Here is a 26,210-nt window from a genome sequence, read left to right as displayed (position 1 = left end):
GAGTCAGCCATGTCGGCTCAAGGTCAAGGTCACAACTCAAGGTCAAAGGTTTTAGCCTTCCATTTTGTGTCCGCTCTGTATCTCCTAAACCCCTTGAAGGATTTTCATCAAACTTTGGTCAAATGATCACCTCATCAAGGCGATGTGCAGAACTCATGAGTCAGCCATGTTGGCTTAAGGTCAAGGTCATAACTCTGGGTCAAAGGTTTGAGCCTTCCATTTTGTGTCCACTCTGCATCTCCTAATCCCCTTGAAGGATTCATATGAAACCTGGGTCAAATGATCACCTATCCAAGAGGATGTGTAGAACTCATGAGTCAGCCATGCCGGCTCAAGGTCAAGGTCACAACTTAGGGTCAAAGGTTTGAGCCTTCCATTTTGTGTCCACTCTGTATCTCCTAAACCCCTTGAAGGAATTTCATCAAACTTGGGTCAAATGATCACCTCATCAAGACGATGTGCAGAATTCATGGTCAGCCATGTCAGTTCAAGGTCAAAGTCACATTTCAAGGTCAAAGGTTTACCCTTTCACTATCCATAACATTGGCGGGGGATTTAGCTGTCTTTCAGACTGCCTTGTCCAGTTTTGATTTCTCCAAAATGAAGATAAATTGAAGGTTTATTTAATCTTTCAATGGCAATAAGTAACATATGGCCGAACATTGACAGTAAGTGAGGGCACCTGTGCACTATGGACACACATTTAGTTTCATTAAAGAATATCCTTTTTGTTGTTATTGCATTAATTTGTCACATTGTCTTATTTATATGCAATACATGTTAATTTTGTCCCGTTAAGAGATGAATTTAAACTGATACAGTTGTTTTTTAAAAGGAAAAAAGAGGTAACAAATTATTGTAATTTATTTTATGTATCTGTAGATGTAGAAGGAATCTAGTACCACACTGCAACAGTATAGTCAGTGCACTATGTCAGGAACTTGTATGGACACAGACCAGTAACCATGGATACAGTAAACAATATGGGTATGTAGAAACCGCAACATTATTATATTTTGTTTGACATTCTGACATTGTTGAACAAAGAGAAAAGTTGAGTGTTTCTTTTTCCACTATATTCCACAATTATGCAGTTAAAGAATACCTGGATGGTCATGAAATTACTGTTAAATCATTTCATTTTGTGGGCAAAAGAATTCATGGTTTTGTCCAACACAGCTCTTTTGTGAGGATATGAATTGGTGTATGTCAAATTTTGAACATAAAATGAATGGGGATTTTACTTGTTTGCTGGGATTTCAATTCATTGCTAATCCAGGAAAATTAGTCCCATGAATTTTCAAAGTTAATGCTTTTACAGTATGTTTAATTTGGTATTTGACTCTAGAATGATCATTATCTTTCAGAAGTTAATGACTTGCTGTATTGCTGAAAGGCTAATGGTTTTAGGAATTTTTCTTCAAGACATTTTTTTTTCATCAAGATGATGTGTAAAATATCACATTTTCCAAACAAAGATGCATTCTGTCTGTGACTGATTTGTTACAGAAGATCTGTATCACCAAGTAGTTTGAAAAATTTGATCTTGTCTCCATTAATATTTCTGATATAGCCCTACAGCTAGTCTGGTGGAGTAAAAAAGTTCTGTCAAGGCATTAGAAAAATACAAAAATGTACAAGGTCCTGTGATATGCCCGAAGTAAGAGGAGACAGGCTAATTGTGTCATGTCAGGTCAAGACTTTTCATCTTACAAGAAGTATGGTTTACATTATAACATGGGTATTTTCTATCAGGGTTTTGAGACAGAAAGTGTATGGTGTATTGACAGTCTGGATGAAGGCACTTGATGGCTGTTCTGGTGTATTACTAGAGGAGACCACTCTTGTCAAACATTTACTACAAGATTGTGCTCCCTTTACAGACACATTTCAGGTAAAAACTTTGGCATTATTATTCCCCTAATATGTACTACTTTTAAAAAATAATTCTATAGGCCTAGGCATTTGAACATTAAGCAGTTGCTGTTGAATTCTTTTTACCGCAAGTAGTTTTTTTTTACAGAAAAAGGTTACAATGCCACTTGATTAAATGTGTCATACAGCTGAACATATTAAAGATGTAAGAGACAAATGTTGCTTAGATGACTGCTGTGGGTTCAAAACACAATTTTGGATGTAGAATTCATTCATTTGAGAATGTTATTTAAATGTCTTGTAGAAAGTTGGTAGTTCTACTGAGACTTCCGCACGCATGACAAGTGATGTGTGGAGATTTACTTGGGGGGTTTTCCTCCGCCATTGAAAAGCCAGGTGATCTATAGTGTGTTGTTTTAAAACACAATTAAACAAGCAACTTAAATGTAAAACCCGCCGGCTTAGCTCAGTAGGGAGAGCGTTGGTCTACGGATCGCAGGGTCGCGAGTTCAATCCCTGGGCAGGGCGTATGTTCTCCGTGACGATTTGATAAAAGATATTGTGTCTGACATCATTCGTCCGCCACCTCTGGTAATTCCTGTGGGGAAGTTAGCAGTTACTTGCGCGGAACAGGTTTGTACTGGTACAGAATCCAGGAACACTGGTTAAGTTAACTGCCTGCCGTTACATGACTGAAATACTGTTGAAAAATGGCGTTAAACCCAAAACAAACAAAAAATAAATTTATCCTACCCTCATATAAGATCTAGCACAATATGGGCCTGTCTAATAAACTTTGCTTTATCTAGTCAGTGTCAAGATATCACTTTTGCAGGAACTTTTGAAATCACTTATTTTATCAAAATTTTGCATTTAATTCATCACCATTGTATTGGAAATGTCTCAGCTTAGAAAATGAGTGGTCAAATCAAAGGTTTTTATCCTGAAACAAAAAAGTTATTGCTATTTTTCACTTTTACAGCACTTCTGCCGAAAATTTTGAAAACAATTTTTTTCCGAATTTTTCATTGGAACTGTTATCATTGTATTGGAAATGTCCTAACTAAGAAAATAAGTGGTAAAATCAAAAGTTTTCATCCAGAAACAAAAAAGTTATTGCATTTTTTCAATTTTCCACAAACTGAATTACACTAGCAAACGTCATTTTATATGACGTCAAGTCTGCACGCTGTTGCTCTTTCCAACAACTTTTTCCCAATTTTCTGAACAGATAGGATAAATAGAATATTAGATTACTGTCTGAAAAAAATTAAATTTATTAGGCTCGTCTACGAAAAAATATAAGGCTCGGCAGAGCCTCGCCTAATATATTTTCTTCAACTCGCCTGATAAATTTAAATTTATCAGACAGTAACCTAACATTCTCTATGTAATACAGCGTTGATGTCTGTGGTAAGATCATATTGTAGATATATATAAATTGAGAGTATGTTATGTTGTTTGTTCTGTAGTTGACGGCAGAGAAGAGCAGCAGTAAGGTGGGAGATGCACCGTCCAAGAAGAAGAAGAGGAAAGGTTATCAGGAGATAAGTCAGGGTATCAGTACACAGAGAAAGATCCATCCACATGCCAACAGTCAGCTGGTTACTGCAGCCTTAGATGGTAATACTTGTACTATTTGATTTGTTACAGGTTTTACAGCAATTTAGTAAAGTACTAAACATAGATTTGTCTCATTGCCAAGTTGGATATTGACACTGAAGCATTTAATAGCTAGTCCTTTCGTTGAAAGGATAAAAAGCCAGAAGTGATTGTTGCCTGTATTCTTACACACGTACAGTGTCACATAGAAATTGCAGTGCCCGTTCAAATGTCAGTCTGTCAGAAACGTTTTGTGACTCATCTATAAATTTAAATGGTTCAAGATATTCCATTGAAACTTCACATGAATGTAAATCATGATGAGAAGTTTGTTGTATGCCCAAGTCAGGTGTGTACACCTAAGGTCAAGGTCATAGACAAGTACGTTACACCTTACCCGTAAATAAAGGCATTCCATTTCAGGAGCATTTGTTACTTAACTAGCGACATCTCTTGTATTCTGTTTGTCCAGTGTCAGTCAAACTTAAAATTCATCATGATTTTGATACTTTTAACATGTTTACCATTTTTATTTTAATACGTTGAACAATTTCTTTTAGATGTGAACCTGGTTTTAAACTAGATAGAAATCTTTAAAACTGTTCATTTAAAACTGTCTCCATAGCATGAAATACCAAGAGTAGGTCAATATATGTAAGCAGTTTCTATTTACTCAGATACCCAACATTTTTGTGTGTACATTTACAGTAATTACACAGTTATCTTCTATAATTTCTTCAGTGAACATGATCCATGGCATTTTAGTATTCAGATCAAAATGGCCTAACATGAAAGCATTTCAGTTAAAAATTGAGGATTGATATTCAGTCTTTGTTTTTATTCACTATATTTGCATTGACAGTGTGTTATATTTCAGCATTATACTGGTTGATCACTACATCTGGCAGTGAGATGAATGGCAAGAAGTTGCAGGAGATTGTTGGTTTCATTATCCACACCCTGTTCCTGGTTCAGCAGAGTAGAGAACCCCCTGTGCCCTATTCTTGTGTCCAGTGTAGAAAGGGTCTCTATACAGTCCTGCAAGCCTGTGTGTTGTTGCCACACCCAAAGTCACCTTCACCCCTACAGTGTGCTTTACAGCTGTTTTCATCTGGTTGTCTCGATAAATGCTTGGAGGTAACTGGTTAGATTGTGTAATTCTGTGGCTAATTTATTAATACTTGTGCTTTCATTACAAAGCCTTTGACTCCATTTTGATGGTTTGTGGTTAATATTTATGACAGCTACCAGTCTACAATGTTATCTGATTTATCAGAAACTGTTAAAAGATATGCCAGTGAAAATGATATTGAAAAGCAAGGGCTGCATTATTTCAGGGGACTTAATAATACATGTATGTTCAAAAAACCAAGGGAAGAATATAAATTGGCCTCATAACACAAATGATCCCGTGATATACGGTAATAGAATTTGTTCTTAACAACATAGAATTAGTTGCCTTTTAGACATGGTATCTCCAGCAGCTTAAAAATGATGTTCATTGTATTAGATCTGTGTTCAAATTTGCTCAAAATTGATATTTGAATTGTTGATGAATTTCATATTTTAGCAGCTTGTCTTTGCATGCCAGATCTATGTTACATCATCACTTGTTGGTTTTTCAAACATGAAGAACTACCTTAAATTCTGTTATTGTCTTTTGATAACAAACTCTATGAACTTATTTTATGACAGGTGTCTTCATATTGCGTAGAAGCTGTGAGGAATTGTGAAGTTATGATACATGCAAGAACACCGTGTTTGAATGGACCAGTTGTTTGCGAAAACCTTATTCATGTTGGAAGTGTTCTACCTGAAGCTCTGGCTGAAACTGGTATGACATTCATCTAGGTTTATTTATAGGTTTTTGTACTTTGGCCTATAATGATATGTTAATCTGTCTGTTAGCTTGAAATAAAGTTCTCAACACAGCTGGTCTAAGGTTACAAGTTTGAGCCTTTGGGAGACAATACTTTGAAATCATAATTTGCAGTGGACAAATTTTCATGGATGTGACAGTCCATGAAATTAGTTTTTTTTTTTTTTTCAAAATCCTTGAGATTTTTTGTCCTTGATATTACATAATTTTCCAGTATTTGTTGTGATAATTATGCAGGAGACAATACCTCTAAAGTTATTTATTATCCACCTCTGATTCTTGTGATCTACATGTAGGTGTCATTTAGTTGCAGAAAATGAGTTATCAGGTCCCAGAACACTTGCTAGATGACCGTAGTAACATAACTGACATACTGTTTAAGTACAAATATTAATGTCATATTTGCTTGCAATACTAGCAGTATTTCGAATCATTAAATTTTGTTCCAGCTTGAATCTTATAGACTGGAAAACACTATATAAATCAATGTTTCATATTTTTTAACTGTGGACAGAAATGATCTCTCAAAATTCACCTGAATGAGAAAATTTAGACTGTTGTTCCAGAAAAAAATGTTTCTTTCCCTTCCGTGTCTGTAGTTTTTCCTGTTACTGAAGGCGTCTTGTTACTATTAATTTTACTATTTTTTGGAAATGGAGAAATTCAATACAAAAATAAAAATTTTCTTGAAATGAAAAATCTGATCTCCTTTTATAGTGAAGACTAGCCTTTGCAAAAAGGTGTCCTCTAACAATGAAGTTTAATGAACACTAATTTCTCTTTCCAGGGCATTTTAGCAACATGTTAACTTCGAGTAAGATGAATGGTATTGATAAGGTTCAAGGTGATAACAAAACAGAAAATATGGATACTGGTATAAGTGTAGAAAGCGATAGTGATACTAGATTAAAAAGAAATAGAAATGCTGCTGGAATGGACTGTGATGAAGGTGATGATTCTAGTAAACAGTTAAAAACTGAAAGTAATGAAGTTACAGAAAATAATGATGATAAGGGTAATGATAATGACATTTCTATAGGAACAAATATTGGGAAAGATACAGGAATTGTACAGGAAGTGGTTATTGATTCAGAGTCGGACAGTGATGATGATGTAAAAAGTATTGGAAATGAGGGAATAAACATTGAAAGTAAAAAAGGAACTTGCGAAGTAGAGCAAGAAAAAGCTAGAACTGTGACAGACAGTGGTGAAAATGAAGAAGAAATGAATACAGAACCAGCTGATGTTCCTGAAAACCTAAAGGATAAAACTGTTGTAAAATCTGTGACTTATGATACTGAAGGGGGTAACAAGATGAAATCTGAGGAACAGGATGAGGTTGTTTCCAGTAAAGATGATGAATGCATTGATGAGGATGCTCTTGTTGATGACGATGATACTAATAAATCAAAAGTTGAAGAAAATAAGGTGAGATCTTACTTAATTCAAATAATTCCTTGAGAAACCTGATACACATTTTATTCTGCATATGTTTGTGCAGGGTGTCTGACATATATATATTGCAGTGTTTTCACAGCTTCTATGTTACATATGAGATGTCTTCACAGTATTTATACTCACAAGACTTCTTAAGAAATATAAAAATTATTAATGATCATTACAATAATTGAGGCTAGGCTTCTGTGCCCTAAAGAGAATAACTGAAAAACAACCCCAAAACAACTCAATGTTATAAATAACAGTCAAGTTTGATTTTGTGTCTGAAGACTCTCCTTTTAAGTTTTTATGTTTTGCTTTTTTTTGTTTGAATGCTGGATAGGGATTTATAATGCTTCAGTATTATGTTGCCAACCTCTATCACATTAATTCAAGAGACAACAAAAGTTGAAAGATGAAATGCTTCTGAGCAAACTTGACCTACAGAATCTCATTTTAAATTGGATATAAATATTACTTATTTGCATAAAATGGATGCTATAGGTTACAAAAGAAGTCGTTGCAACTGTAGTTCTGTAAACAAAGAATGAACAAGCTATTTTAATAATCTATTAAAGGTGGATAATCAGATTTTGGCTAAGTAACGGATTTGTTTTAAACTTTAACATCTGATCATTTACACTCATTTATGTTCAGTTAGTGCTTAATACAAGTTAGGTTTTCACTGGAGATATTTTCAATAATTGGTTTTCCTACTGCAGTTGCCCAACCAAGATCGAGTTATTTTATCATAAGTATAAATGTGATAAACATACTTTACCTAAGAAAATGTATAACTAACCGATATATTGTATTATATTCGTAAAATAATTGCATTAACAATTACATATATAGATTGAATTCATTAGAAATGCAAGTTTGAAAAATTATTATTACCTCCCTTTGCCTATCTTGGTTGCGCAACCAAGATAGAATGGGAAAAAAATGAAATTCAGAAGCTACATGCATTTTAAAACCCACCTTTTGATTCAGATTGTTAAATATTTGATATGTCTATCCAATGCGAATGTAAAACTCGGAATTATATGGAAATAAAAAGAAATACCAAGCATTTTAAATATTTTCATATTAAAGGGGAGTAATTACAAATTTTTATGAAAATCAATAAAGTATACATTTCTAACAGGGATCTAACTCTAAGTAATGGGTATTTTTGTTTCTTAAATAAATCTCTAACAGAATATACAAAAAGTAAAAAATGTCACTAAATTTTGCTTAAATGTGATTGACCACCTTTAAGTCTAATCAAATACTAATACATGTATTTCATTTCAGGCCCCAAACCATGATGTAACCAGCATGCTGTCAGCCTTTGTTGATGCAGATCCAGATTCTGATTGAATTATGCACTGAAACTAACTGAAAATTCAAGAAAAATAAACTAGCTGAAACCCCAATTTATTTGTTTACTTGAATGTTTTGGAACCTTTATCTACAAGTCTTTTCACCTTCCTTCAGTTATTCCTTCTTTGTTTTATACTTAAAATCTATTTGGTAATAACAGAGATTAAGTGAAAGTGCATCGAACTTTAACCTGAAACTTTAAGTACAAAAGGGGGATTACTCATAAAATACAGGTGTCACAGTTATGGACCTTGTGTAAAATGATGTAGGTGGTGATGATGAACAATTATTTTAAGTTTGAATCAAATCCCTTGTGAAATAACAGATATAGTGAAAATGCATCAAAATTAATATAAAATTCAGAGTAAAAAGGGAGGCATAATGCATGAAAAATTGTGGACCTTCTGTAATATGATATGGGTGGTGATGTGGAACAACTATTTTAAGTTTGAATCAAATCCATTTAGTAATAACTGAGATAAAGTGAAAGTGCACCAAAACTTTAACCTGAAATTCTAAGTAAAAAGGGGGAATAATTCATGAAATATTTGTGCCAAAGTTATGACCCTTGTACCATATGATGTGGGTGATGATGAGGAACAACTTATTTAAGTTTGAAGCAAATCCATCAAGTAATAACAAAGATAAAGAAAGTGCATCAAAACTTTAACCAGAGTGCGGATGCGGAAGGATGCCGACGCTGGGTCGAGTACGATAGCTGCCCACAACCCTCCCCAGAATGAAAGAGCAGGTATATTGTCGGTCTGTTTTGGTTTCGAACAGCAATTTAACAAAACAGGTCGACTTCATATGATCAACAGACCAGATTTCATAAAGACATATTCTGACCAGGTGTACAAATTCCACTGGTACATTTGTCACAAATAAGGGGCAATAATTCAAAAGTTCGCAGTCTTAAAGGGGTATAGCCGCAACAAACATTTATATAAAGGATTCATTATTCAAGGCCATATACTTTTTGAGATTTGTGCATCACAAATAAAAAATCCACAATTTTGGCTATTTCAAGGGTCGTAACTATTATTAGCACTTAAATCTCAAGAAGAATGCCAATTGCACAAGATCACATCGTGATAAAGACTAGTGCAAGGTTTCATCAATTTATATGAAATACTTTTTGAGCTAGGTGTGTCACAAGGTGAAAATGTGCATTTTTGACTATTTCTGGGGCCATAACTGGAAATAGGGAGAAGTAGCCAGACGAAAAAAGGAGGTGCACAAGTTCATATGACGAAGACTCGTGCATGGTTTCATCAATTTAATCAAATTTTGAGCCAGGCGCGTCACAAACATTTTTTCGGACAGACGCACAGACAAGGCCAAATCTATATTATTATTATACCAGATTTATACAGCGCCCTTTTCATGATCAATTTCACGTTCAAAGGCACTTTACATAGTTCAAATGCAGCCACACAGGGCGCATAATTCATCCTCTACTAGTACAGACACAGAGTGATCTGACCAGAGGGACAGAGCGAGACAAAGCCCCAAAGACAGAGAAATCAGAAATCAGATACAGGCTTGTCTGGCTAACTTAGCCTAGCTCGTTTCCGATAGACAGCCTGGTTCTTTAACGTGCCCAGTGTATAGCACTGATACACGCAAGGATTGCCTGGGTTCCTGACCAGTACACCTCTAGTTGGGTTGGAAACACTTAAAAGCGTTTCTGAAAATTCCCGAGTAGCTGCCGGGGATCGAACCCCGACCTCAGGATTGGAAGGCCAGTGTGCAAACCACTGAGCTATGCCTCCACTCAGCGGTAGGGGCACAGTAATTGTTTCCTTTGATTTTACCCGTTTGGGTTTTTTTTTACCCCAGATGAGCCAGTATCAAACTTATACTGAAATCCAACATTCTGATCAAGGTACATTCAGTTACAGCCAAAAGAACGTCACTAGTACAATTGTTCCTGAGGTACAAGGACAAACGGTGATTTCAATAGCTCACCCTTGAGCACTATGCCAAAACAAGCCAATACAAATTAATGTTGTCACACTTATCTAACCCTTACCCTGCTAAATTTCTGAAATGGACTGGTCCATCATTCAATTTGGGCAATACCATTTATTATTCAAAAGGGTGTTCACTAAAAGTTTACTGAGTAGCGAATAGTGCAGACCAAGATCAGCCTGCATTAGGTAATGTGCAGGCTGATCTTGGTCTGCAATGGTCACAAAGGCAGAATCACTTGCTGCCAGCAGGCTAAAGGCTAGAGGCATGACCATTTCAAAGTGGTGCGAAAAAAAACTATCACCAGAGTGACTATACCAAGGAATACAGAGAAGTAATATGCAGCAAACATGAGAAATTCAGTTTTTCACATTCTATTTTTATTCTATTCAATATATGTACAAGGATATATAAATGAAACGTTTATATTTACAAATTATCTATACACTAAACAAATCTGTAACAGACATGAGTCTTACTCAATGCCTTCGGTGTGATAGTAAAAATTTACATTACAATAGTGTTCACAAACTCTAAAAAACTTCAAAAAAGGACATTTATTTCATAGGATATATAACTTGTATCTTTTTAAAAATGTGTTGTTAATTCAATTTTAGTACAAATCTTTCTTGTTGTTTGGCTCGTATTCTAAGAATAGCCAAATAATTAAAATAAATTTACTTAAAATGGTTTTCACAAAACACCTTCCCCCTATGTCTAATCTTTCTCCCAAGTAGGCTTCTTGAAATGGGCCCCTGGTTTTTAACATTTTAAACATATTAGTATACACTTCAATTCCTAGACAAATACTAGTGGTTAGTACACCCTGAGTAGATTAACATTTCTTATGAACTATCTAGCACTAATTTCTTTTGTGTAGATGTAATTTAATCCTATCTGCCTAAGTGTATATCACCTTGGTCCAGTCCATACATGCATCATCATATAATAACTGTTTAATATGTTGCTGAACTTTATCTATATATGAGCCATGCCATGGGAAAACCAACATAGTGGCTTTGCGACCAGCATGGATCCAGACCAGCCTGCGCATCTGCGCAGTCTGGTCAGGATCCATGCTGTTCGCTAACGGTTTCCTTAATTGTAGTAGGCTTTAAAAGCAAACAGCATGGAGCCTGACCAGACTGCCCGGATGCGCAGGCTGGTCTGGATCCATGCTGGTCGCAAAGCCACTATGTTGGTTTTCTCATGGCACGGCTCATATGACCTAGCCTTTTTTTTAAATTCCTAACAAACACCTATATATGGGCAGTTCCACGAGAAAACTTGCTTAATAATTATAATAGTGACATAATATAATTACTGCACAATAATTAGTTTAAAGTACTGGAAAAAAACACTGATTTTTCTTGTGTTCATGCAGAAACTAGAAACCAGGATATTGTAATTTAGTAACCAAATACAATACAAATTTTATGATTATTAACAAACAGATGTTATTCGTGTTGTCATGACAACCATAATTTCGAAACATCCATGCATCCTAAGAAAGCAGAGGTATATTGCTAAAATGCCTGTGATGATACCAAAAATACACGGTTCAGTTATTTTCAGTAAAAGATGTTTACAAACTGTCTCTACACTTTCAATTGTATTTCAAGTATTAAGTGATACTGGTACTGATGATAAACCCGAACAGAAAATGAGGTTTTTTACCTGTAACTTTTTTATTTCTGCAAATTGAAATCAATGGTTGGTATCAAAATAAAGCTTAACATTTGCTGAAAACTTTGCATAATTCAAATTTTATATTTAGTAAGCAAACTCACACGAAGTGAGGCCCTGAAAGGGGTTTGTAAAATGGGGACTGTATGAACGTTGACTGATGATAAATTCGACCACTTTGTCATTTACAAAATTTTCTTCGTATTATTATATTGAAACTTTCCCCAAAAAGCTGCAACAGTCATTCCTGATCAAGTAATGAAAAGTGACCCAATGTCGGGCCTTCATGTTTCGACAGTGAGCATGCGCAAAAAACACCTTCTTCCCCAGTTATTTTGGATAAATATTTTTTATACAAATAAATGTAAGTCATTTATTTATACAGAATATTTACCAATTTTGTTTTTGTTTACACCAGTTGGTGTTGTAAGTGGAAACTATTAGATGGTGTGTTCAATTTTATAAATAACCGCTTGCAATCGAATATTTCCAAGGTGGTCGACTTTATCATCTGTCCGGGTTTATCACCAGTACCAGTATACATTATTTGTCGCATAAATGACATGAAATGTACATGCCAAGAATGACTGTGTCATACTGCTTTCGCTTTGTTCTTGACATCTCTCTCTAAACACATTTGACAACATTCAAAAAGCAATGTGACTCTTGATTTATTTAAATTTTCTGATATAAAAAGAAAAAGAATGTTCTTTATGAATATCTGGTTATCTTATTATAATAATTTGATTTTTGTCACTTATGCAGGTTTTTTCGTGGAATGGCCCAATAAAGTTATTTCACTTTCTCTTTTCCATTAAATTTATTTATCAGACTTCCTTGATGCATCACACTTCATACTTCTGAGGCCTATATTTCATTCCATAAGGAAATAAAGTTCTGATTTTGAACATTACTGTAACTTTTAAATGTGGAAAATATATACAGGTATACTTGGTATACAATTAATTTTATACAGGCTCATTAAATATCAAACTAAAAGTTTAAAACTTTAAAGTTAACCAAATTTGGTACTTAATGATCAGCTTAGAAATGCTGAGGTAGCACAATAACAGACAATAATATAAAGGAAACATACTTTTTGTGTTTAGATGTACTTCAGTAAAAAGGAAAATTCTTTAAACGCATTTAGGTCTGTCCTAATGTCTAATACTCTAATTACCACACAAAATTCATACTCTTGATACAATATTCATTAAGGACTTAGCAGAATATATTTTATAATAACAAATTTATGCAGACAATTTATTTACTTTTTAAAAGTAAGCTTTGAAAAGAAACAAGATTTTTCGCCAATAAGAAAGTTCAAACTGCACATATGGCACAAGTAATTTTTAACACACATCATTCATGTGCATTTATAAACATAGCACAAAAATGCCAAATGCACCAACAACAGACAGTACAGTTTCAGTTTCACTGCTGATTGAACACAGAATTTCTGTAAAGCCGTACTACTTATTATTAACAACAGAAATCATATTTCATATGTAAGGTATGTAATTTCCATACAGTAATAAACAGTTTTAAAGGGAATTCCTATAGTTTTTTATGCGCATCTTTCTGCGCAGCCGACACTTTCTATGGAAAACTGAAATGAAGTCAATATTTGTTGAAACATGTGACAGACAACCTTAAATATGAGTAATCTTGAATGAAATAACATTTTTGATAAGTTTTATCAGTAATAAAATGTTGATACTGGTATATGTTGTATTGACAAGTATCATGCCTGCCAGGTATATTGCCATTTTTGTGGTTGTGTTTTTACATCGCATTTTAGTACAGAGACAGGGTTGTTCATATAATGTAAGACAACTGACTTAGTACTGATAAGAAAATATCACCTTTCTGATTATTTAGTATTAAATTATAGAAAGAATTAAAAAAATTTAAAAACAGTGGGTGTGTTCAAAACAATTTTTCACAAAATCAAGCCTGGTGACCCATTGTTTTAATTTGTTCATTGTTTTCAGCACAAAATTTCCCATCATATATGTGAATTTTAAAAAATTCTATGAAAGGAAAAAAACTATAGGAATTCTCTTTAAATGAGATTGAAGGCAACCTATGTTATCTAAATACATAGCACTTTAAATTCATGTATGCACATCTATATCCTTTGTTAGTTTTGATGAAATACGTAAACAAGAAGTGCAGGTATTTTTTACATGATTCAGGTAAAATGTTTGAAATTTTCCACAGGGTGTGTAAATTATATTTATTCATCCATTTTGATAAGGATCGAACACCTGAGTTGCAATAATGAGTGAGCTTACAGCGACTGTCAACAAAATATTCTTATCTTTTCTCATACAATACAGTCTGATCACTTGATAATACCATTATGGTACACGTTAAAGCCCCATTACTGCTTGATTTCTCATTCAGGTAACTTCTTTTCAAACACATATCTTCCATACAAGACTCATACCCAGCTAAAACCAATAATGGTATAAGTACATGATACCGACTTGTATATCGTGACCATCTTAATTTCACAAATTGAGGTTTAGTTGGGTTCAGATAATTGTATTATTACCACTACAAGGATGTTTCAAACTAGCTGCACAAATTCCACCATCCTCGTAACAGACAAACACTTCACATTCATTGCAGAAAAATACATTTTGTAAATCAACAAGTGATTTTCCAAACAATGACATACTTTCAACATCCCTGTTCCCAGGTGTATCTTCTTTGGTTTCATCAGTTTGGCTAGTTGTTTGCCTCGACACTTCATTCTGCTTGTTCCTTTCTACTGTCAGTCTTGACTTCATGCAAATGTAAAAGTCTTCAGCATTACAGTATTCATTTTTGCAACTGATGCAAATAAATTTTCTTGAATAGCTGAACGGTAATGAGTTGCTCTCCTCTACACCCGAGTCTCCGTCATACTTCAAATCAAACACACCCTTTCTAGAAATACACCTGTACCCGCTTGATTTATTTTTCTCAGATAAGAATTTAATATCACGTAAGTACTTTGTCAGTCCCAAGATGTAAATGAATGAGTTAAAGCATACATCACAGCCTAGCAATTTCTTTTTGGTGTGGAAATCTTCGTCAGAGAATCCTTTCACTGCGCAGTCACGTCTGTGTTCCAACAAACTTTTCTGATTAAAGAAATATTCTAGACAGTCTACACACTGTGCTAATCTATCTACATGTTGATTTATCAGGTGCAGTTTCATTTGTTGGCAATAACGGAACCTTTTGTTACAATACTGGCATACAAAATGGTCACCAAGATGATCCTGAACAATTTCTATCGTACTGGCAACTTTATCTAACAACTGTTTACAATCTTCTACATAATACTGCAACATATATTCTTTCATATTCTTCAAAGAAGGCCGACTAGCATCCATCAACATGCATGTGTTTTCTGTTGTGTCCACCCCTTTTGCTAAACTTTCACATACGTGTGTCTCTGACTCATAAATACTGTTAAAATTCATGATACAGTCTGGATTCTTGCACGCAAAGAAAAGCTTTTCTTCATGAGAAATGTTGATATGCTGCCGTAGTTCACTGACATTAAAAAATCTCTTCCCACAAAATTCACAGACAATAATTTTGCTGTCTATGATCTTGTGATAACTAACTTTTGACTTTGTTGTGTAGTAATTCTTCTTCAGTTCAGGTGTTCTTCTGATGTGACGGAAAACATTATGTTGTTTCAAATCAAACAATGTTTTAAAGCAAATGTTACATTGTGAACATGTATGTAAATCCTGGGAAAGTCTGATTTCTCTTTTTTCATGATCTTTTCTAATTACACCCGTCTCAACTTCTGTTATTACTGAGTTTTTGTCGTGTTTTTCAATATCATCTTGTACGTTCTGATCACCTTCCTCTACCGTCTTTTTTATGTTTTGAGATGATATAAAATTTCCATGACCTCCATGTCGTAACTTATACGTATCAAGCAGACGCTGATGCGATGTTTCAGCACGTACATGTTCTGATGAAGACATATGATGTGTCAGCACTGTCTTGTACGGGAACAGAATACAACACGTGTGACAAAAACAGACCTGGTTGTCATCTGAAGTTGGGAAATGGCTGGTCATATGACTAAGACATTCTGCTTCAACTGAGAGAGCCTCTCTACAGATACAGCACCTGTATGCTACTCTCTGATACCACTTCCTTTTAAAATGCAACTTCATACATTCATTACTCGTGAAATTAACAGAACAACATCGACACTGTTGACAAACGGTGAGTTTTTTCATGAAGGACCCTGGACATTTGCTAGACGCTGAAGGTCTGCAGTGACTGTAAAATGACCTTCTATTAGCAAAGTGAATCTTGCATTTTACACACACCAGATATTTTAAAGTTCTGTTTTCATAATGCTGTGTTATATGTGCCTGAAATTCAACGTATGTTCGAAACCTCTGCAAACAAAACCTGCACTCGTGCTGATGCTTTAATGCATAATGCATGTGACACTGCTGCACCTCGAAAAATATTTGAGCACAGTTATCTGCAGGGCATAAATGATCAGCCATGCACGGATGGGAGGTTTCATAATGCTGTGAAAGAGAAGTTTCTTTATCGTATGTTGTGAAACATAGGCAGCATCTGTAAATGTCACTCTTCCGTGAAGTTTCCGAATATTTCTCTACTTGTATATCTTTCCCTTCTTGATCTGTATCATTTGCCTTTATCTTACTAGTATGAACTGTTGCTGGAGTTTGTTTATCTTCTGATACCTCCTTTTCTGAAATGTCATCTTCAGTCATATGTTTCTGTGCATGCTTCCAAAACTGATCAAAAGTGAACGTTTTTTTACAGATCACACATGGATACAAGGTAATTATCTGCTCTGTTGTTTTCACAACTATAGGTCTTGATGAAGCACTAACTTCTGTTGTAAGCACATCACTCAACAATTTGTCCTTCGAACCATATAGGTTTGTCAGTGTTTGAGCACTCACTTCCTGTCCTACATCTGATATCTTTGGTAGTATAACATTTGGTAAGGTTCCATGTGTGCTAATTGATATCACCTTGTCTTGCTCACCACTAGGAACCATTGAAATGTCCTTGTTCATACTGCTTGAAACAGAAAGTTCATTTTCTAAATCATTACTTTCTTCTCTTATAGCTGATGTGTCTATTTGAAAATTAAATGCTGAATTTGTGACTAAGTCTGCTGCAGGTGTAGTCATTTCTTTCAAAGATGATGTTGAACTTACTGTTGTTTTTGTTGAGACTGCGGTAGATTCAGTGCTCTGTGTGGGAAGAAAGTAGACAGTGTGTGGAATCTCTGATTTCTGAGAAACATTCTGCTTACCAAGAGCTGATGAATCTATCTCATACCCTGGTATTCTTATCACATCACCATGTGGTAAAGGCAACTCTCCAACAGGTTTTGCTGTTCCTGAACCTTGACTAGATAACAAGGGGATTGCTGTAACTGCAGCAGTTGACACAAATGTTGAGCTTCCAGTTGTCAATGGTATGGTAGATGGTGCGGTATTCATCATCTTAAGAGACACAAGAGTTGAGTGTTTTGTTGTTGATGAACCCTGTGGCGGTGAGATTCTTTCTAGACAGTTTGATGCGTGGAGCATATCTGGACTGACCAACCCTGTAGTAGTGGCTGCATTAGCTGCTCTGTCAGATGCAAAACTGTTTGGTGGAGTATCTGTTAGTGTCCCAGGTTTGTTTAATCTTGTCAGTGACATTAACTTTTGACCCGTTTGAGTATCAGCTGGCAAGTTACAAACATGAGTGGACATTTGTTCTAATGAACTCAGTGACTGCTTGCAAACAGCACATGCTAAACAAAGACGTTCTGATTTCACTGCTGCTGAACTACTGTTTGAGGTAGTTGTTGGACTTTTAAAATCTGAAAGAGCTGTGACTTTTGATACAAGTTTGGAATCTTCCGACCTTTGTGCTGTAGGCACTGATGAAACCTGTATAACGAAGGAGTCATTTTCCTTTGAACTAGGAATAGCCTGAGGAATACCAAATGCCCTGTGAGATGACATAGGAACTGGGTTAGAATTCTGATTTACTGATGATGTAGTAAGCATAGTCACAGAAGATGATATTATGCTTGGCAAAGTTCCACTGCTAGACTGACTTTGTGTTTGTTCAACACTGTATCCCAATTTAGCTCCAAGAACTGTAGACTGAAGAGGTAGTCTTCTATCACCTAGACTTACTGCAGTAGTTCCTGTAACAGATGGTGCAACACTACCAGATGCCTTGTTAATATCTGAAGACACTGCTTGATTCACAGGCAACCACACAAGCTGGAAGGTAGATGGTTTTGACTTATCAGTTGTCTGAGATGCACTGACTGGCTGAGGGGCAAATACTATATTTGATGAAGGAAATCGTGCAACACCTGGTACTGCCTGCTGTAAACCACCTTGTGGTATCATTACTGATGTCAATGCTGGCTTGTAAACTACAGATGGTTGATTAACCCTTCCTAACATTACTTTTAGCATATTCAATTGTTGTTGCTGTTGCAATAATGTCAGGTTTGTTGAAATGTTTGGTGCTGTACTTGCAGTCATATTTACTGCACTTCCTATCATTGTGTTTTTAGAATCAACTGAAGCTACTGGTATATTCGAAGCAACTCCAGGAAAAACTTTAGACTGATTCTGCAATGATCCAACGGTTAAACAAATGGACTGAGCAGTAGATGACGAAGTTGGAGCACCAACAACTGCGACAGAAGACTGCAGTTGCTGAATGTTACCAGCTAAGACTGGTACAGAAGATTTCAGTTTGCTAGCATGTGACACTGCTCCAGGTACTTGTGTAGCAGCTAGTGCTGCAGACAAATTCAAAATATTAGCTGAAGGAACAGCAGATGAAAGAAGTAGTGGTGTACTGACTGATGGAGTACTTGTGGACTTAATCGATACACTTCTGACAGTAGGTAAACTTATTCCAGACGAGGTAACTGAAATATTTGCAGGTGTCAACAGCATTCTGTTATCATTTTCATGCTGTATCACACAAGTTTTTGAGTGAGCTTGTGTATTTACTGTTTTTGACTTTAGAACAGACTGATGTAAGGGGTCTGCAGGTATCTTATGACAAAGATTTTTTACAATGTTCACAGGGACCGGTTGTTTCACTGCTGTTTCTTTGACTGTTTCTGCAGCATGGGTGGAAGCAGAAATCACCGAGGCTTTTGTTACATTCTTTTTCTCAGATAGAGATATTGTGTTTATGCAGTCTGTCGGGCAAGACACTGGTCTATTTGTAGCTAGGACCTCTTGTTGATTGGTCACACCTGTGACAGGAATAGGACCAAAGACTGGCGTAGTTACCTTGACTGGTCTCTCCTTAACAAGTAATATCTTTTGTTGAAGTCTGTGCAATGTTGCAGGTAAAACATTTCCTCCTAAATTGCTTGTATCCAATAAAGATGTTGCTAAACTTTTCTCTAATGATTCACCAGTCGATCCTTGTTTCAGAAGCAGCATTTGCTGCAGAGTCTCCATGACTGGTGATGAAGTATTTGCATCTAAACTTTTCAACTCTTTAACACCTGTTCTGGAATTCTCCGCTGTATTATGAGACTCGGATGCATCATCTTTCGAGCAGTCCATCTTATTTTCGATATTACACTCAATTGTTTTATCAGATATATTGTCCTGTACCAAATCTGGATGCTCTGATAAACCTTCAACCAATCTTAGTTTTTTCTGTGAGTCTGAATCCAACTGTGTTTTTCTTTTTCTTTTTATTACTTTCTGCCCTTCTTTATCTTCCTCTCCTCTCATAATAACTTCCCCACTTTTCAGTACTAAAAGTGTTGCCTTTTCAAGCTGAATCACCTCTGCTATTGAAGAATCAGTGACTTCTTTTATCTCATCTAAACCTAGTTTTGCTTCCTCTTCTTTAGTTGAATCCTTTGATTTACCTGTTGCTATAGTGCTTATATTATATTTAGGTCCACTTTGTAAGGCAGCAGCAATTACTGGAGAAGATTTAGTGCTTTTATCTGTGTTATTTTCTGTTTTCACTTTTTCAATAACAGTTTCTTTTTTTACCTTAGCTATTTTAAGTTTAACCTTTCCTTTCTTCTTTGGACGTTTACCTGTGATCCTTTTCTCATCAGAGTCCTTCCTTTTCTTGCCTACTACAGGAGTGTCTTCACTTGGTCGTTTTCTAATTGCTAACACAGCAGGCTTCTGCTCACCAATGACAGGCTTTGTATCTTCAGCTTGGACAATTCTTGGACCAAGGTGAGTTTTAACATGAACTTTCAGATCTGAAAATGTTTCAAATTTAAACCCACACAGGTTACAAATGAACGGCTTTCTACCTTTGACTGTTCCAGCTTTTTGTGCCAAATCTTTTTCTACAAGCATGAAGTTCTGGGCTTGAGAAAGATCATAAACTGAATGTGACTTTAAATGTGTGTAAAATCTGTTAAAAGGAACAGGTTGGTTGCAAATAATACAAGTACATTCATCTTTTACTTTCACATCAATCTTTCTCCCTGTCTGACAGGACTTATGAGTCTTTAGATGTGCTTCAACATCATTTAAATGAAGTTTTACATCACAAATTCCACAGTGAAAAACATTCTTTCTGATTTTATCTTCTATCGTTTCCTTATGAGATAGTTTATGAATATTCAGATCTGCTTCATTTCCAAATGTTTCTGAACACTGTCTACACTTTAAGATCTTCTGAGAAATTTTCTTTCCAAAATGTTTCTCTGACACGCGTATTTCAGCATTTACTTTTACTTCACTTATTAATCCTTTAGCAGCAGTAGCTGGTTCAGCCCTAATTATTGTAAACTCTACATGATCACTGAATGACTTAGGAATTCTGTGGAAAGAACTTGATTGCTTATAGATTTTATCTTCCTTTGCTTTAGGTTTTTCTTTGATGATTTTGTCCCTTTCATGATCATTCTCTGCAAACTTCTCAAACAAAAGGTCTTGCTGTTTATGTATACTTCCTTGATTTTCTCCATCTACCACGTCATTCCTGGTGTCCCTCTGTTGAACAACATTCTCTGTATCTTGTAAACAATCAACTGGTAATTCAAATGATTCTTGTGTAGAGCACTTTCTTGATACATCTGGCTGCTTTCCTAAATCAGTATCGTCTTTCCTTAATATTACATTTTCTATGCCCGTAAGGTTATCTGAACCAGTGGCCGGGTTTACCACTGGTTCACCTTTCAAGTTTTTTTGACCGGTATTCTTAAATTTTTTATCTAACTCATCCTTCTTTTCTGCATCTAAATCATTTTCACTAACAACACTTGCATCTGCTGCACCCTTTTCATTAACTGTTTCACTAATTTTAGTTGAAGCAGTGGCTGTTTTATCAGAACCTTTATCTATGTCTTTCAATTCAACTAAAGGAGAACTGGTTAACTTTCTATCTGATGGTACATCTGTTACTTTTATTTGATGACATATTTCACAATTCTTACATTCATTGACTGTAAGGTAAGTTTTGCCACAATTTCCACACTTGTACATCTTCGTCCCAGATTCATGACTTTTAACATGTGTCTGTAGCTCTTCCACTGTTGAGAAGTGTACATTGCATACCTCACAAATCTGACCATGATTTACATCTGGCAGATGTGATTCGATATGGCTTAAGTAAACATTTTTGTCTGTCATAACTTTTGTACAAACTGAACATTTGTATTCTGTTTTGTGAACTGATACATGTGTTAACAATTCTGTTGGATCCTCAAATCTCTGGGGACATAAAGCACATTTATATGGTTTTCCTAAACTTCCATTCTGGTCGTGCTTGGTAACATTAACAGTTTCTGCTTTTTCATTACTGTTAACAAGCACAGGTACATTCTTCTTACTGTTTACTTCACTATCAGCAGTCTTCTCTTTCTCTGTTTCTACATGCGGTATTTCTATTTGTTTAGAAACAGCTACTTTGCTGCCATCATTCAGTTCCAAATAAACTACGTTTTCCAAAGAAGCAACTTCTTCTACTTCCTCTGCCTGATCATCCATTTTCTGTTTAACCTGTTCACCTTCTACTTCTGAACCACCTTGTTTAGTAAGCTCATTTTCCACATTTTCTTCTTTCTCTGTTTCTGTTGGAACAATGGAATCACCTTCAGCTGTGTGCACATTTTCAACACCATTTTCAAGTTCCATGTTTTCTGTTTCATTTTCATCCTTTGATCCACTTTTCAATGAAATAAGTATTTCTGCATGGACTAAATCTTCCATAGAATGCTGAGCTTCAGCATGCTTTCTTGCCTTTTCTTCCTCCTCTTCCTTTCGTTTCAATAGTAATGACATCTGGCGTTTAGTACGAGGAGCACCTGCTAGACCATAGTTTCCAAATTTGTTTGCATAGTCTACATCTGAGGCATTAGATCTTCGGCGTTTATGAACCATCTTAGGTGTTGCTGTTTTCTGTCCAGTCTTATGTTTAGAAGTGCTCATGGAAAGGTCCAGCGCAACTTCTGACTGTGGCTGTGGATGTTTCGCAAGGGCTCCAGCCACTGACAGGTCCAGTACTTGATCCTCAATATAAACTTCCTGGCTTGTCATTGAATTGTTTGATGATAAATCAACCACTTGGCCATCTTCAATTACCTCCTCGGATTCATTCTGTCAAAATATAAGACACGGAAATGTCAATGGATTTTACTTAATCATTTCTTCATTACACAGTCTAATATAATATTACAAAAGCAAGTTAACAGCTAAGTTTCTGCAAACAAGCACCCATTTTGGCATAAGAGTTTCTGGTTTCTGTAACAGTACTGTCCTGTTCTCCATAAGAACCTGCTAACTTCTCCACATTGATCTAAGGTGGAAGATGAAATGATTTCATGAAAAACAACTTTTATCAAATTGTCACAGAGAACTTACACCACACCCAGGGATTTAAATCACTACCTCACAAATGATACAAACTGGCAGAAATCAAATCATAACCAGTATTGTACTTGTTGGAAATCTGATAATGTATCTTGCCTTTGCCTGGACTACTTTCATTAATATTCATGACCTGGTAAATAAACAAATCCTTGTTTCTGGGGTAAAAAGATAATAACGGCAGAGTTATATAATAAATGGGTTGATACAACAGTTGTTTGATCCAAGATGTATATGTCTCTAATTGATTTTACAAGGTGAGCACACACTTGTTGTGCATGAAACAGACCTGAAAAAATCCACTCAAGCCAAATACAACATCCCTGATCAAGCTACTGTTATAATAACCCTATTTCACTTGATTTATAAAGGTGCGAGAAACTCAAACTATAATCTACTGTTATATCATTTTTATTCGCGTAGGGCGAATTTTCACGTATTTTGCGCTAGGACCGGTGTGCGAATTTAAGACCGCGCTATTATATTTTTTAATTTTATTTTTTCATTTCTAAAATTGAAAATACGTGAATTAAAGCCCGCGCGAAACAGTCCTTTTTCATGTTTGCGCGAAATTTCATGCCAGCGAATTTAAATGATTTCACGGTATATGCTTTTTTGCTTGATACTGACATTGATTACAAGAGTTACTTAAACAAACCGGTCTGAAGATACATATTCTAAAATCCAAATATGAAGAAACTATTATGGTTCTTACAGGCAACAGTAAACAAATTCAATTTCAAGGTAGTACTTGGCTTTAACTCATTCATGTCATTTTGGCAATAATTTCCTATTTGGAAAAACACATGAAATATTTTCGTGCCACAAAACTACCAACTTAACAGTACTTCTTTTTTTTTCTTGCTGTTGTTTCTCAGCTTGCCGAGTAAACTGATTGAAATATTCAGACATACCTAAAACCATTATCTTCTCTATTTCTTGCCTGAGTTTTGCAATGGCTTGTGTATACTTATAACTAGAAGATGCTTTTGCGCTTGTCTCCCCCAGTGCATAGATGTATAGGTAAGAAGTCAATATGGGACAGGAGTGAAAGTCAAAGAAAAGAAACTGATGGTTTGCTGCAACAGGGATCATCTACTTTTTTCCATTTTCAGGCACCTGTGACCTTGACAATTGATCGAGTGACCCAAAAATCAGTACTGGTCATCTACTCTGCATGTCCAATCATCCTAATAAGTTTCAACATTCTGGGTCAAGTGGTTCTCAAGTTATTGGTTAGAAAGAGTTTTTTAGGTTCAGCCCTCTGTGGCCTTGACCTTCAATGGAGTGATCCCAAAAACAATAGGGGTCATCTACTCTGTAAGTCCCATCACGCTATGAAGTTTGAAAGTTCTTGGTCAAATGGTTCTCAAGTTATTGACCGGAAATGGATTTCCATGTTCTGTCTGCTGTGATCGTAACATTTAATAGAGTGACCCCAAAATAAATTGGGGCCATCTACTCTGCATGTCCAAGCATCCTATAAAGTTTCAACATGAAGCTCAAGTTATTGATCGGAAATGGTTTTCCATGTTCAAGCCCCTGTGACCTTGACCTTTAACAGAGTGACTCCAAAAACAATAGGGGTCATCTACTCTGCAAGACCAATCATCCTATGAAGTTTCAACATTCATGGTCAAATGATTTTCAATTTATTGACCGGAAATGGTTTTCCATGTTCAGGCCCCTGTGACCTTGACCTTTGATGGAGTGACCCCAAAAACAACAGCAGTCATCTACTCTATAAGCCCTGCCACCCTATGAAGTTTGAAGGTTCTAGGTCAAACGATTCTCCAATTATTTCTTGGAAATGAAGTGTGACGTATGGACGGACGAACAGGGCAGAAACAATATATGTCTCCCCCCACTGAGACAAAATAACACTAACATATATACCTGATAGGTTTCCTGTGTAAAACCAAGGACTTTTTTTTCTAGGTCCTCTATCTCTTGCTGCAGTTTCTCAGTGGGTTGTGTGTGTTTTCTGGCACCATACTCTTCTCCTGACAACAGCTTGTCCTGGTGTATTATCAGAAAATGCTGGAACAGGTCCACTTTTGTAGGAAACACTTTCTCACACCAATTACACAGAAACACATCTGTAATATATGTATCATTTTTAAAAATCTCAATACCAGATTTACATTTTTTCTTTTAACTGAAACAGCACTGTCTTTATTTTGCCTTCTTTAAGGCCCAATACTCTGTGATCTGGTCTACCCCAAACCACATAATTATGCAAGATCTTGTGGCCATACATATTTTGTGTAAGTTTTATGAAGACTGTTTAATAGATGGGGAAGATCATTATGATAACAATGTAAAATATGATAATTCTGACTAATTACGGGGCCATAACTCCTAAAATTTTGGCTATTATTGTTGCCAAATCCCCTACGTTTTAAAATAATACAAGAGATCACAGAGTGATCTTGGCGCCCACCAATGTGCCATTTTTGAGTGTTCCAAATTTCAAGACTTACTGACTAGCTCAAGGTCAAATTTCATTTCCGTACACAACACGAAAGCTGTAGCTTGAAAAATGTGAAAGTAGGTCACTAGATCAATTTCAAGGACAAAGTTCTTTGTACACAAAACTATGCATGTGCATCAAGTTTGAAGGCTGTAGTTTGAGAAATTTGAAAGTAGGTCACTAGGTCAATCTTAAGGTCAAAGTTTATTTCGGTACACAAAACTATGCAAGTGGTCCAAATTTGAAGGCTGTAGCTTGAAAACTGTGGAAGTAGGTCACTAGGTCAATGTCAAGGTCAAAGTTTGTTTCGGTACACAATCCTATGCATGTGGTCTAAATTTGAAGCCTGTAGCTACAGAAATGTGAAAGTAGGTCACTAGGTCAATCTTAAGGTCAAAGTTCATTTCGGTACACAAAACTATGCAAGTGGTCCAAATTTGAAGGCTGTAGCTCAAGAAATGTGAAAGTAGGTCACTAGGTCAAAATCAAGGTCAAATTTTATTTCGGAACACAGAACTATGCATGTGGTCCAAATTTGAAGCCTGTACCTTCAAAAATGTGAAAGTAGGTCACTAGGTCAATGTAAAGGTCAAAGTTTGTTTCGGTACACAAAACTATGCAGGTGATCCAAATTTGAAGGCTGTAGCTTGAGAAATGTGAAAGTAGGTCACTAGGTCAAAATCATGGTCAAATTTCATTTCGGAACACGAAACTATGCATGTGGTCCAAATTTGAAGCCTGTACCTTCAAAAATGTGAAAGTAGGTCACTAGGTCAATGTCAAGGTCAAAGTTCTTTTCAGTGCACAAAACTATGCATGTGGTCCAAATTTGAAGGCTGTAGCTACAGAAATGTGAAAGTAGGTCACTAGGTCAAAATCAAGGCCAACTCATGTCAAGGTTCATCTTGCCACTCAAAACCATACAAATTTGTATGTTGTAGGTTATTGACAAGAAGATTTTAAAAGCTTTTCCCTATATAAGTCTATATGAACCATGTGACCCCCAGGGCGGGGCCATATT

General features: G+C 35.7%; 2 protein-coding genes across 4 annotated transcripts in view; one reads left to right on the top strand and one right to left on the bottom strand.

Annotated features, from left to right (window-relative positions):
* LOC123554138 (proline-, glutamic acid- and leucine-rich protein 1-like) overlaps positions 1-8,211 on the top strand; it is a 31,015-nt gene extending 22,804 nt beyond the window's left edge. Inside the window, exons 10-16 of the mRNA XM_045344062.2 lie at positions 883-987; positions 1,756-1,894; positions 3,348-3,498; positions 4,355-4,614; positions 5,173-5,311; positions 6,144-6,784; positions 8,090-8,211. Of these exons, the coding sequence (XP_045199997.2) occupies positions 883-987; positions 1,756-1,894; positions 3,348-3,498; positions 4,355-4,614; positions 5,173-5,311; positions 6,144-6,784; positions 8,090-8,155 (1,501 nt within the window). The 3' untranslated portion in view covers positions 8,156-8,211. The remainder of the gene's footprint in view (positions 1-882; positions 988-1,755; positions 1,895-3,347; positions 3,499-4,354; positions 4,615-5,172; positions 5,312-6,143; positions 6,785-8,089) is intronic.
* A 2,284-nt stretch (positions 8,212-10,495) lies between these two features.
* Positions 10,496-26,210, bottom strand: part of LOC123555815 (uncharacterized) — a 32,272-nt gene continuing 16,557 nt past the window's right edge. For all 3 annotated transcript variants that reach the window (XM_053548412.1, XM_053548413.1, XM_053548414.1), the window contains exons 9-10: positions 24,613-24,815; positions 10,496-22,446 (exon numbers count right to left, since the gene is read on the bottom strand). In XM_053548412.1, coding sequence (XP_053404387.1) covers positions 14,359-22,446; positions 24,613-24,815 — 8,291 coding nt within the window. In that variant the 3' untranslated portion in view covers positions 10,496-14,358. The remainder of the gene's footprint in view (positions 22,447-24,612; positions 24,816-26,210) is intronic.

Source organism: Mercenaria mercenaria, chromosome 7 (genome assembly GCF_021730395.1).
Source record: "Mercenaria mercenaria strain notata chromosome 7, MADL_Memer_1, whole genome shotgun sequence".
NCBI lineage: Eukaryota > Metazoa > Mollusca > Bivalvia > Venerida > Veneridae > Mercenaria > Mercenaria mercenaria.
Note: the sequence above shows the minus strand (reverse complement) of the source record. Positions and strands in the feature narration are given on the sequence as shown.